Source organism: Triticum urartu, chromosome 2 (genome assembly GCF_003073215.2).
Source record: "Triticum urartu cultivar G1812 chromosome 2, Tu2.1, whole genome shotgun sequence".
Classification (NCBI taxonomy): domain Eukaryota; kingdom Viridiplantae; phylum Streptophyta; class Magnoliopsida; order Poales; family Poaceae; genus Triticum; species Triticum urartu.
In genome coordinates, this window is record NC_053023.1 from 664,390,084 (window position 1) to 664,403,403 (window position 13,320).

At 42.8% G+C, this 13,320-nt stretch overlaps 1 protein-coding gene across 1 annotated transcript; it reads left to right on the forward strand.

Moving 5' to 3' along the window:
- Positions 1 to 356: 356 nt before the first annotated feature.
- LOC125539566 (calcium-transporting ATPase 5, plasma membrane-type-like) lies at positions 357 to 12,008 on the forward strand. The gene is made up of 33 exons (XM_048703054.1): positions 357 to 688; positions 2,455 to 2,571; positions 2,655 to 2,712; positions 2,961 to 3,061; positions 3,134 to 3,265; positions 3,353 to 3,442; positions 3,939 to 4,008; positions 4,249 to 4,319; positions 4,393 to 4,476; positions 4,553 to 4,630; positions 4,720 to 4,791; positions 5,475 to 5,558; positions 5,658 to 5,740; positions 5,883 to 5,991; positions 6,070 to 6,125; positions 6,205 to 6,247; positions 6,328 to 6,411; positions 6,538 to 6,705; positions 6,783 to 6,881; positions 7,425 to 7,535; positions 7,611 to 7,778; positions 8,443 to 8,502; positions 8,680 to 8,841; positions 9,375 to 9,491; positions 9,603 to 9,701; positions 9,787 to 9,924; positions 10,148 to 10,248; positions 10,430 to 10,475; positions 10,550 to 10,684; positions 10,782 to 10,889; positions 10,997 to 11,088; positions 11,279 to 11,370; positions 11,517 to 12,008. The coding sequence occupies exons 1-33, from the start codon at positions 557 to 559 to the stop codon at positions 11,564 to 11,566; spliced, it is 3,210 nt and encodes a 1,069-aa protein (XP_048559011.1). The 5' UTR covers positions 357 to 556; the 3' UTR covers positions 11,567 to 12,008.
- Positions 12,009 to 13,320: the final 1,312 nt, after the last annotated feature.

Sequence of the window (13,320 nt, forward strand, 5' to 3'; positions counted from 1 at the left end):
AAAGCATACATCCATATTGAGGAAGATGGAAGGCTCCGATCCACTACTATAGAAAGCCAGTGAACCAATGGTATGTTTAGTTTTCTATTATGTGTATACCAGTCATCCATACTATCTCATTTTCCATTTTTTAAAAGACAGATCTTCTGGCTGACACCGTTTTACGAGGCAAATCGGGGCCACCGGATAAATACACGCGTCGCAACTAGAGACACTCTCCTGTACGTGGCGACGAGGCCGTGCGTTAAAAATTCAAGCAGTAGAAGCGGGGAGGGGAGACAGGCGGACAACGTGGCTTGTCCCCACCACGCGCCCTCCCTCCCCCGTCGCTCCCATAAAAGGCTTGGGCACGGCCCCCGCGTGATACCTACTGTGGACGGTAGTGCTGGTGCCTGGCAACGGCAGCGGAGAGAGGGAGAGAGAGAGAACTCGGCAGCGACGCCCTCCCCCTCACAAAAGCCCTCTCCCCCAATCCACCGCTCGCCGGGAAATATCTCGCCCCTCTCCACACGGAATCCACGCGCCGGGGCCTGCGGGTGAGGAGTAGGAGGAGCGGATGGAGTCGTCCTCGTCGGGCGGCGGCGCCAGCAAGACGCGGCGGAGCGGCAGCTGGGGCAGCGCGGGCGGCGGCGACCCCTTCGACATCCCCGGCAAAGGCGCGCCCGTCGAGCGCCTCAAAAAGTGGCGGGTGAGCCGCGCCGCTCCTCCTTCGCTAGCTGTTTTTTTTCCTCGCATGTCTCGACTCCTGAGAGCGCGCGGCGGCGAGTTTTGGGTGGTGGTTTGCTCGAGTGCTCGCTCGTTCTGGGAACTCGGGGTTTTCTGCCGCTCGTTTCCTCCAGCAGATTTGCGGAGTTTTTCGAGGATTCCATGCCGCCGCGCCTAGGGTTTTTGAATTCCAAATATATCGCGGGTTTCTGTTTTTTCAGAGGCAAGCTAGTTGAGTTTAGGGTTCAGAATCACGCGGTTTTGCCCCGGCATTCCGGAGTCGGGCCTGAATTTGTACATGGTTAGGTGGATTTCCCCGCTTTGGATGCTTGTTTGGGAGGCGAGAGTGGGGTTTTCTCCTTCCGACGCTTCCATTCCCATGCTATTTTTTTTCCCTTTTGGCATCCGTGCTTGCCTTCAGATTCAGGACTCGCTAGCTTCCATTTCCCCTTTAATTCTATTTTAAGAGATAAATATCCCCTTCCACCGAGTGGATTTCTTCAGTTGGCCGCTTTGTTCTTCGATTCGATTTCGCGTGCGCAGAGCCCACCGAGCCATTTGTTTGGGTTTGATTCAGGGTGGCTTCTCTTGCCTGTTGCGGAATTGATTCGCGCTTCCACTGGCTTTGCGCTGTGCCCTCAATGATTTCGAATTGTTCTGTCGCCTTTGACGCCGGCTGTGAAGTTGCGTTAGATTTGGGCTGCCCTTCGCTTTCTCTGAGATACGCTTCGCTTTTGCATTTTTCTTCCGAATACTGCCGATTCCTTAGAACCCTGAAGACGAATGCGCATTATAATATTCTGAATTGGTGGAGTGGAGCAGCAGCCACGCGTCGAACCGTGGCAGTGCTTGCCGACGTGCTAGTCTCGGGAGTATTCCCGCAGATTAGTAGTATTGTTCTGACGTCTTGTATTTGATAATACTCATACCTAGGCTTGACTCACCGGTATGGTCCGAGACTGCTGCAGATGAAGTAGTATTTAATTTTCTGTGCGGAGTGGCTACATTTGCGTCATCCATGTCGGCAAGCAGTCCTCGAGCTTTTTGCAAACATGCCCGAATTCACAATGTTCGCAATTCCGTATATACACTGTTGTTATCATGTGCTATTCCTCCAGATTTGCTTTGCGATTGTCTTTTCATAAAGCTCTATTATATTCGGGACCGGTGGCCCGCAACTGTCGGATCTCATTCAGAAGTTTTATTAGAACAGGAAATATTAGCTGGAACTTGTTGAAATATGTGGTTGTAGGTTGGTTTGATCCCCACCCGGGGCCCTTGCAGCCACGTGCACAAGTGGTTGCTGGCCATTAGGGCTGCCAGCAATTTTAGTTATTTTGAAAATAAATCTTTTGCACGGGAGTATTGTGTTTGCATCTAACTAACAACTTCAAGGAGTGGAGATGGCAAATTTATAGTTGTGTCCGATAATATAATTGTATTGGGTCTCCTTCAAACTTGGAGTTTCTGACACAATGTTTAGTCTGTAGTTTAATTTTGCAGTATGCTGCACAAAGTTTGTGCTGGTGACGCAACCTTTTATTTAACTCTAATGCGTCTCTTTCTCTTGATGAAATACTATGCCAAGATTTAAGCCATTGCTAGCGCAATGTGCTCTTTGCTGGGTGCTGTCAGCAACAGGAGCTTCTTTTCTTAGGAGGCTGGACACATTGATTCTTACTGCTGTTGATTGAGTGCTGATCTTTTAGACTGTTCTGAATATAATCCCTTTGATTTTGTCCACTGCAGCAAGCAGCTCTTGTCCTGAATGCATCAAGGCGATTCAGGTACACATTGGACTTGAAAAAAGAGGCGCAAAAGGAGGAAGTCATTAGAAAAATTCGTGCACAAGCTCATGTTATCAGGGTATTGCATCGTCATGTTTTCTCTTTGTTTCATTTAGCTGATTAGTTGATTTATGCTGATTTTTTTCTTATTTCCTTCTTTAGGCCGCATTCCGTTTCAAAGAAGCAGCTCGAGTCGGTACGACTACAAAGGACGCACCAGGTAATTTCCTTTCTCACCTACCCACTTACCAGTCCTTCCTGTGCTCTGTACAACTGTCGTTTGGGTTTGCTCTTTTGAGCATTCTATAAGCAGACAATTTATTAATGCTTTGTAGGAACTTGCTAATATGTAATGTATCATTCGATAGTGGTCATCTGAATTCGGACTGAATTCAGACTATAATGATGGGATGTACAGATCAGTTTCATGAAATTCTGATAGGATTTCTTGGATGATGATTTTTGCAGAAGCTCATGCCGATGGTGCTCTTGGCTTTGGAATTAAAGAAGACCAGCTTACAGCACTGACCAGAGATCATAACTACTCTGCTCTACAGCAGTATGAAGGGGTGAGCTAATTCTGTTGTCAGTGTGCTTCACACTTTTCTGTCATAGTTTGCGTCGTGTAACCTTCCCTACAGATTTCAGGGCTAGCAAATATGCTAAAGACAGATACTGACAAGGGGATCAGTGGAGAGGAGTCTGATATTGATGCGAGAAAGAATGCATTCGGGTCGAACACATACCCTCGCAAGAAAGGAAGAAGCTTTTTGGTATGAGATTGTTCTCTTATATTAGTATGGCAATTGCTGTCTTCTGTCCTGGAGACTCACTCTTGGTGTCTTCTCACTGTTATTTAGGCCTTTGTGTGGGATGCTTGTAAAGATTTGACACTCATCATCCTCATGGTCGCCGCTGCGGTTTCATTGGCCTTGGGCATATATACAGAGGTGTGTGTTGGATCTTTAGTTCATCTGTTGTTTACCTCTGCATGTTGATCCAGCATCATTCCTCATACTGTTTGCAATTTTCATGACTTGTAGCTTGAAACCAAAATATGTTGCATCATTAGTTCATCTGTTCTTTAGCATGTTGCTCCAGCATCATGCCTTGTACTGTATGCAATTTTCATGACTTATAGTATGGAAGCAAAACCGTACTTGTAACTTATTTTCATTTAGATTTTTCTCTTTGCTCAGCTGGGAAACCAAAATATGTTGCATCATTAGTTCATCTGTTCTTTAGCATGTTGCTCCAGCATCATGCCTTGTACTGTATGCAATTTTCATGACTTATAGTATGGAAGCAAAACCGTACTTGTAACTTATTTTCATTTAGATTTTTCTCTTTGCTCAGCTGGTTACCATTAACTAGATGTTTCATCACCATTTGTGTTTCTGGTTATATGAGTGTATGACTCCCATTACAACTTTTTCTGGTTTCTAGGGGATAAAAGAAGGGTGGTATGATGGGGCCAGCATTGGTTTTGCTGTACTCCTTGTTATTTTTGTTACAGGTATGCCACCACAACCATGTTTCCTGTTTCTGGTTATTTCTGTGAGCAATTATAATAATATCAACGTTTAGTCTGTCCTTTAACTTGCACTGTCAGCGTCTAAATTCCTTGGACAATATAGATCAGTGCCGAATAAGAAAATAAAAAGTGTAAAGTGTTGCAGTCACATCATGTATTCCTGAAACTTATCTTAGACATGTTACTTGGCATTTATTATTAACGTCTCACAATGTTGTCCAGCTACCAGTGACTACAAGCAATCGTTGCAGTTCCAAAACTTGAATGAGGAGAAACAGAACATTCAATTGGAGGTTAAAATTTTAGACTCATCTTGTTATAAATTGTTTATTCTTCCCGAATAATGTCTCAGATGTTCTCATTCAGGTTGTGAGAGGTGGAAGGCGAATCAAGGTATCAATTTTTGATTTGGTTGTTGGAGATGTGGTGCCCCTCAAGATTGGTGACCAGGTACGAATGCAATTGATCTTTATTTTGGCCGCAAGCAGTTTAGAAATACAAGGTCCTAATCAAATTTCTGTGTCAGGTACCTGCTGATGGAGTCCTTATTAGTGGTCACTCCTTCTCCATAGATGAATCGAGCATGACTGGCGAAAGCAAAATAGTGAGCTACTTTCATACGCGTTTTTTGCCTTTTGGAACTAGTTTAGGTGAAGTCTTAAGCTGACACTGCAAGCTGGTTGTCAATTGAAGGTAAACAAAGACCAGAAGTCACCGTTTATGATGTCCGGTTGCAAAGTTGCCGACGGCTATGGTACAATGCTGGTGAGTCTATCTGTGCCTACCAAATGGAGAAAATGTCTACTTTCAGCTTCTGAAAATGTCTGTACTTAGTGATGTGAACATGGGAGGAGTCCGTTAAGAGAGACCTGAAGGATTGGAGTATCACCAAAGAGCTAGCTATGGACAGGGGTGCGTGGAAGCTTGCTATCCATGTGCCAGAGCCATGAGTTGGTTGCGAGATCTTATGGGTTTCACCTCTAGCCTACCCCAACTTGTTTGGGACTAAAGGCTTTGTTGTTGTTGTTGTTGTTGTTGTAGTGATGTGAAGAGCTAGCTATGGACAGGGGTGCGTGGAAGCTTGCTATCCATGTGCCAGAGCCATGAGATGGTTGCGAGATCTTATGGGTTTCACCTCTAGCCTACCCCAACTTGTTTGGGACTAAAGGCTTTGTTGTTGTTGTTGTTGTTGTTGTTGTAGTGATGTGAACTTGGAAGTGCAGTAACCTCAATTTATGTTTTTCCTGTGGGACATAATAGATTTAAGTTATTAATTGGATCTTGCTTGAAACCATTTTACTTCCTGAAAAAAATGAGAAGGTATCGTGACATATGTATGTGGTACTAGATATTTTGATTAATATATATGGTCATGACAGTGGGCATGCTAGTGAGGTATGCATTGCAATAGATCATTGATCATGGGGACTCTACTGTATGTTACGCAGGTGACCGCTGTTGGTATTAACACCGAGTGGGGTTTGTTAATGGCGAGCATATCTGAAGACTCTGGTGAAGAAACACCACTACAGGTTTGATCCTGTACTTGTTATTAGCCTACGCATGACTCCATGTGTTGACATGTTTGTTTGATCGTATGAATTGGCATGATCTTATTTGTTCTGGAGTAGGTTCGCTTGAATGGTGTTGCTACCTTCATTGGAATAATTGGACTTTCTGTTGCTGTTGTTGTTCTCGTTGTCCTCTTGGCCAGGTATATTAATGTATAGTTTATTTTGGCCAACTATCCCTGTGGCTTATTTCTGTCACGTTGTTTTCTTCTAGGTATATTGATGCATAGTTTAATTTGGTCAACTAGCTTTGTGGCTTATTTCTGTCACCTTGTTTTCTTCTAGGTATTTCACTGGGCATACGTACAATCCGGATGGCACTCCGCAATATGTGAAAGGAAAGATGGGTGTCGGTGAGACAATACGTGGAGTAGTTAAAATCTTCACAGTGGCGGTAGGTTTTCAATTTACTCATCGCTGCTGATTTTCTTTTTACAATTTCTGTCAACTTATCATCTTGGGATGTAATTAGGTCACAATTGTGGTTGTGGCTGTTCCCGAAGGACTACCATTGGCTGTCACATTGACGTAAGCATAAATTTAATGCGTAATTTTCTTGTAGCATGCTAGCAATCACTTGATCAATCACACTGCATATTTTTGTCAGGCTCGCCTTTTCGATGCGCAAAATGATGAGGGATAAAGCTCTGGTATGTTGCTATTGCTTGCTTGTGTTGTGTTACTTGTAGTAACAGCCCGTCTCATGCATTCTCTCAACCATATGTTATAGGTCAGGAGACTTTCGGCATGTGAGACAATGGGTTCTGCAACAACAATTTGCAGTGACAAGACTGGGACATTAACTTTAAATCAGGTGGAAAGCTATTTCTTTTTAGTATTGTCCTTGTTTTAATACATGGAAATTCCCTGTAGGATTCATGATTTCTCAAATATGCTTGGGCCTTGACTCCTTTCCAATTTCTTCATTGTCACTATTAAGATGACTGTTGTTTTTTTCGTCCATGAAGCTGAACATGTGTTTCTTCCTTTTAACATGTTATGGTTCAGCTGTGTGGCTACTGACTTTTGTTCACTGTCACAGGGTGGTCAAGCTCCAGAGGTGACTGGATCGCCGACTGAAAAGGCTATACTGTCTTGGGGGTTGCAGGTATAGCTTCTCATAGTAGTGTCAACCTATATTCTCTGTGTCTCCTGCTTGGTAACCATGATCTGTATATTCAACAGCTTGGTATGAAATTCAGTGAAACAAGATCGAAATCCTCCATTCTTCAAGTCTTCCCATTCAATTCAGAAAAAAAGCGAGGCGGCGTCGCAGTCCAAGTGGTAATTCATTTTTATCTGTAGCAGTGACAATTTCCTTAATTTTTTTTATTATGGGGGATTTATGGTTCTCTTGGCCTCAGCAAAATTCCTTGTTTGGTAACTTTGCATGACATATCTTGCAAACAAAATTGATTGTGCTTTCAGTGAACCATCGCTGAATTTACTTTGCTATAATAGGCTGAATAGCATCTCCGTCCATCCTATGGTTATGTCTTGATGGTTGTACTGCTAATGGTTTCAGCTGATGAAATTGTACCATTTCTATGATTCTATGTCAGTACCCTTCATTTGTTATATTTGTTTCACACTGTATTCCACACTCAGTGGGCTGTGGGAACAGGTTAATTGTATTCTTTATCATCATTACTCACAATTATGACTAACGATGTACATCTTTCCTGCTTCCTTAAAAGATTGAACATATTTTTCTGTTGAGAAATTAATATCAAGAGAGTTATAGATCTCAATTAATATCTGCTCAATTGGCTGCTATTGTGTTCTCTCCGACCTCTTCAAGTAATGCCTTTTTCTTTCTTTCTGGAGGGTGACTCTGAGGTTCACGTATACTGGAAAGGAGCTGCTGAACTTATTTTAGAGTCATGCACTGGTTGGATTGACACGGATGGTTCAAAGCAATCAATGACCCCTGAGAAAGTAAACTTCAAATTCCCATCATTTGCTTAAGTACAGTATGGTTGCAACTAACTAACCAGCTAATTACTGTTTAAGGTTGGTGAGTTCAAGAAATTCATTGAAGACATGGCTGTTGCTAGCCTTCGCTGCGTCGCCTTTGCTTACAGGCCTTGTGAGATGAGTGATGTTCCAAAGGAGGACCAGAGGGCTGACTGGGTATTACCTGAGGATAACCTGATTATGCTTGGGATCGTGGGAATAAAGGTAAGCAGCAATCCTGCATTTTGAACTATGAGCCATGACTATTAATGGGGTATTATTATTTCGATAGCTTATCACTCCTTGATTAGTGGTTGGGACTCGTGTCATTGTTTGCGTTTGCGTATGTGCATATTACTGGTTCTGTCATTGTGTGTGTTTGCATACATGCATATTACTAGTTCTACTGGCATTGCTCTCTCTGTCTCTCTCCCTCAGACCCTCTGTATCCAATTTGTTTCCACTAAACTGTTCGTCTGGATAAGTACTACCCATATCTCAAACAAGTACATGCTAAAATCATGAGTAAAAGCTATAGAAAAAGAGATACTGTTGGACATCTGTTAGCTGCTCTTAAGACACAGAACCATCAGGATTGTTCCTAACTTTGATGGTAGTAATGCAGAAGCCTGTACTAGTAACAATAATAACATTTCTAGTGATAATAACATTTTTTCCACATGCATGAGATCATTACCTTATATTTCTTGCCTAATGTTTTTTGTAACATTTATTGAAATTTTGCATGCACAACAAGCATGGGCTACTACCAAATCTGTAGGCGATACAAACATATGTATAACTTGCATGAGGCCATTCTCCTTTATAAGTCATGAACCATTTAGACCTTCATTGGTTTGCAAGAATTTACAACCAATTCACTTTGCAGGATCCCTGCCGCCCAGGAGTTCAAGATTCTATTCGCTTGTGTGCCGCAGCTGGCATTAAGGTATTTCTTATATTCTTGTGCGAGTCAGTGACAGTACACTAGTTTCTGCCATATCTTAGTAACTGTATACCATGAAGAATAGACGGTCTTCATTTGGATGAGCTCCATAACTTTGTTTTGTACTAGCTTTGTTAGCCAAGTGTTTCTTTGTATTGAGTTTAATTTTTGAATGTCTAGGTCCGCATGGTCACTGGAGATAATCTTCAAACTGCCAGAGCGATTGCCTTGGAATGTGGTATTCTTACTGATCCTAACGTATCAGAGCCAACCATCATTGAAGGGAAGACCTTCCGGGAGTTGTCAGATTTGGAAAGGGAGGAAGTCGCCGACAAAATCTCTGTATGTTTATTCCCCTCAATTGCTTGCATCTTGTTGATTTCAGTGGATAAAACCTATAAGTAGATTACAACCTTGTAAGAAACTACAGTGCTTGTTTCTGTGATTTCTTGTTCCCTGCGTACATGAACCTGGGAGGTGTGATGTATGAGACCAAAAGCCAACAGAATGATCAACTGCTGTGTTGCAGTAGTAGAAATGATTTGCATCAGTGTTGTAGGAATCAACCAAACTTTTGTTTGACGCACACTTTCTAATTACCTAAATCTCCTGGTATCCATTTTTTTGTTCTGGGTTTATGTTGTTTTGATTTCGTCTATGCCCCCCATCATGTGCTAAACTGTTAGATATGCAGAAATATAGAACACAGTTCTTGGCATGAGTGAACAAAGTTTTGTTTCCCCATGATTAAAACTATTATGCTATTTTGCCTTAATTTGATGTTTCCATATGTTTAGTTTATACCAATTGCTTTAAGTTTTGCATATCATTTCTACTTTGCCCTTGCATTGAGTGTACTCTATACATTGTTATAGGTTATGGGGAGGTCTTCACCAAACGATAAACTTCTACTTGTTAAGGCACTCAGAAACAAAGGTCATGTTGTTGCTGTAACTGGTGATGGCACGAACGATGCCCCAGCACTGCATGAGGTTTGTGAATTGCTATTCTTCATTTTGTTTTGCATCAAGCTGTTGAAGCTATCTTCAGGACATGTTCAAGAACCACTATCCGGTAGTACTTACACAATTTTGAATTTATAGGCCGACATTGGTCTCTCGATGGGCATCCAGGGAACTGAAGTTGCCAAGGAGAGTTCTGATATTATTATCCTGGATGACAATTTTGCGACACTCGTGAGGGTATGTATATTGTGTCCTCTTATTAACTGCTTTAGCAGAAATTGTATTCTCTATGGTGACATCTGATATTTGTTTCTGGATTTAGGTTGTCAGATGGGGACGTTCAGTTTATGCAAACATTCAGAAATTCATTCAGTTCCAGCTGACTGTCAATGTTGCAGCCTTGATAATTAATGTAGTTTCTGCTGTCAGTTCTGGTGACGTGCCACTGAATGCTGTCCAGGTTCGAATTCTTAAATATGTTGTGCCTGGAAACTTCCAGATCACTGGACAAAGTTTTTCTCAAGATATATTGTGTAAAGTTCAATTGTGGGTTGTGTATTTTTACGTCTCACTGTAGTTTGTTTAAGGGTATTTTCTTTATGCTGGTATTCTGAACCTGTTATAAGATACATGAATTGCTCATTCCAGTTTCTGTAATATGCTTTTGCCTCCCTTGTTTACAGTTGCTCTGGGTTAATCTAATCATGGACACGCTGGGAGCGCTTGCATTGGCGACTGAGCCACCAAACAACCATCTTATGCAGAGACCACCAGTTGGGCGGAGGTTTGTTCTCTTGTGCTTTTGTTGCTCAAATATCTTACTTTGTTTCGGCATAATTTAAGCTCGCTTATCTTGCAAACTTCATGGATTGGAAGTGATTTGCCAATATCTTCCATTCTGCAATTAAGTGCCAACATAGTTTGCTTTCTGCATGCTGAATATGTCCCAATCTTGTTGTTTGCAGGGAGCCTTTGATAACAAATATCATGTGGAGAAACTTGCTCATAATGGTATGCTATATATGCACTTCACTTTACTCTTCATATCTGTGGCCATTCTGCTGCCTAACGTATTGTTTATTCAGGCTTTCTATCAAGTTGCAATCCTCCTTACTCTCACCTTCAAGGGCGTGAGCCTTCTACGGTTGGAACATGACAACCCAGCGCATGCTGAAATTCTGAAAAATACCTTCATATTCAACACATTTGTTCTCTGCCAAGTGAGTCATTGGCTTTTGCTCTAGTCTGACTCAGAAATACGTACAGTTGATGTGGTGGGGTTAAACTAAACATAACCCACAATCTTGTCTTCTGCAGGTGTTCAGTGAGTTCAACGCTCGGAAACCAGATGAGCTGAATATTTTCAAGGGTATTGCAGGGAACAAACTCTTCATTGCCATTATAGCAATAACGGTTGTGCTCCAGGTAAGAGAAGGGCGCAGAAGTAGTTATTGTGCGGGTTCTGTATGCCACGTGAAGTGATCTAGGTTTTGCTAATGTCACTTGCTCATTCCTGTATTATGTATGTGCAGGTGCTTATCATCGAGTTCCTTGGCAAGTTCACGACAACAGTCAGGTTGAGCTGGCAGCTGTGGTTGGTGTCCATAGGTCTTGCTTTTATCAGGTACAAGTTTATTTAGTTTATGATATGATGAAACAGAACATATATACTATTACCTCTGCTCCGAAATATAAGTCGTCGGGGGAGTTCATTTTACACTCCCCCAAAGACTTATATTTAGGAACGGAGGGTGTATATCTTTGTACCCCTGTTTGAAACTTCAGCTGATGGGATCTTCCTCTTGTTTGTTCAGCTGGCCGTTGGCACTCGTGGGAAAGCTTATCCCTGTTCCAGACCGTCCGTTCTTAGAGATGTTCTCTTGCTGCTGCCCAGGGAAGAAAGAGGGTATGTTTCACATCCTGTGCTTCCTTTTCTTACCTAGGCTTGACCCACTGTCCTCGCATGTCCTATTTTGTTGTTGCAAAAAACTATTCTTGCGTATGTTCTCCTCTGTTGATCGTGCCCCCTCACATGACTTCTATGTTGTGCAGCTGATGATGGGAAGGAAGGCAGTGGTGTGAAGCAAATCGAGGTGGTGTGAAGTGATGGGCTGACGTTGAGGAGGACCTTTGCAGTTTTTGCTTGGAGCTTTTAACATGATCGGGGCTGTAATTATCTGGTGATTTGGATCTGTAAATACACTAGGTTTGGAGTGGATGCTAGGTCTCTCACTTTTGGAGATTTGCCACGATATCTTTTAACAACTACACGCCTGGCCCTGCCCCCTGGTGGCTGACTTGGAAGCTGGAATTTAGCTTCAAATGGATGTTGGGAAGGAGCACTAATATCATCTTCGTGGCAGTGCACTGGGTCTTCGTTTGCACCATTTCGTTCCGTGAGATCAGATAACTTGCAGAGTAGGGCACATAACTACTATTTGAAAACCATTTCGGTTTGTGTTGTCGTTCAAAATGTAAACAAATGGATCAATCCCGAAGGTGTAACCATATCTGACGTACTTGGGGTGCCTTGATGCTGCTTCATTTGCTCTGTCCAGTGCGTTCTAAACTGAAATAGGAATCATGACGACGGCTATATTCTGGTTCGAAGTGACACGGCGGGAGCAGGTATATGTGTTGGATTCGTTTCGCACGTTGATACGCCGCACACGTTGCGCCATTGTTTACAATCATGTGTGTTGATATCATATCAATCTTTCGTTAACATGTGCAGCATTGTAGGCGTGTTCCTTATTCAGCTCACGTGTGAGAACTATGAACCACAGCAGACAGCGTACACACAAGACGAATGAATCCACGGTATCCGTTGAAGTTGCCATGCAAAACACGCAAGAAGTGGCGGAAACGAGATTAACGACTTATGTTGAGTAATCCACGGATAAAAGAGACCAAGGTATGCAGCGTAGCAGCCGGATCCCACAGCAATTGTTGACGTCCTAACGCCTCGAGGTTCTTTTCGACAAGGAAAAAGATGAAGATTGGAAGCCAGCTCCACACCAGTTGTGGGCTTGTGGCCACACTTCTTCGGACTTCTTCACGTTGTTTCGCCGGTCTGCCCCAATAAATGCAGTGCTCATCCTTGTCTTAACGTTTACTCCCTCCGTCCGTGAATAAGTGTACATGTAGCTTTTGTTTTAAGTCAAAGTTTTAAAATTTTGACCAACTTTATAGCAAATAGTCGTAACATATATAACATCAAATTAATATATTATCAAAGTTCATTTCAAAACGAATCTAGTGACACTAATTTGGTGCCATAAATGTTTCTACTTTTTTCTAAAATGGTGGTTAAAATTTTAAAACTTTGATTTAAGACAAAAGCTAGATGTACACTTATTCATGGACGGAGGGAGTACATAGTTTTGGCCCTTTTATGTACGAATTCCTGGCTCAGCAAGTGAGGCAACGATGGCTATTCCTGCAAGTTTGGCTCAATTCCGAAACGATTTGACTTGTGATCCTTGATCCATTCGGATGGAAGATCAGGTTGAGTTGGACACCGGAGATTGAGCCGGGGATCATCCAAGGCGACACCGCTACCGGGGATCATTGAGCCTGTCACGCTTAACACCTTCCTTTCCATCCTGTCTAAGCCAAGCTAGTGACAGTTAAAAAGACGGACGGATCCGGTCACGGCACCAGAGGAGGCCATACGCCTCGCCGTCAAGATCAGAGATGGTCCTGTGTTTGGGACTAGGTTCACCGGCCGTTTTCCTTCTGTTCCCCCTTGGATTTCGGGGGATCCGGAGCCGATAATTACCGTGGCCGGGTTCAGTGGACACGATAGAGCCGGCCGGGTCGACATGAAAGCGCGGGCCTTCAGGGATAATTGTGC

Bases quoted from the DNA above. Each gene is read 5' to 3' on its own strand.
- LOC125539566 (XM_048703054.1), top strand. From the start codon at position 557: ATGGAGTCGTCCTCGTCGGGCGGCGGCGCCAGCAAGACGCGGCGGAGC. The intron at 2,713-2,960 runs GTAATTTCCTTT...TGATTTTTGCAG, and splicing joins GACTACAAAGGACGCACCAG to AAGCTCATGCCGATGGTGCT. The intron at 4,792-5,474 runs GTGAGTCTATCT...TATGTTACGCAG, and splicing joins ACGGCTATGGTACAATGCTG to GTGACCGCTGTTGGTATTAA.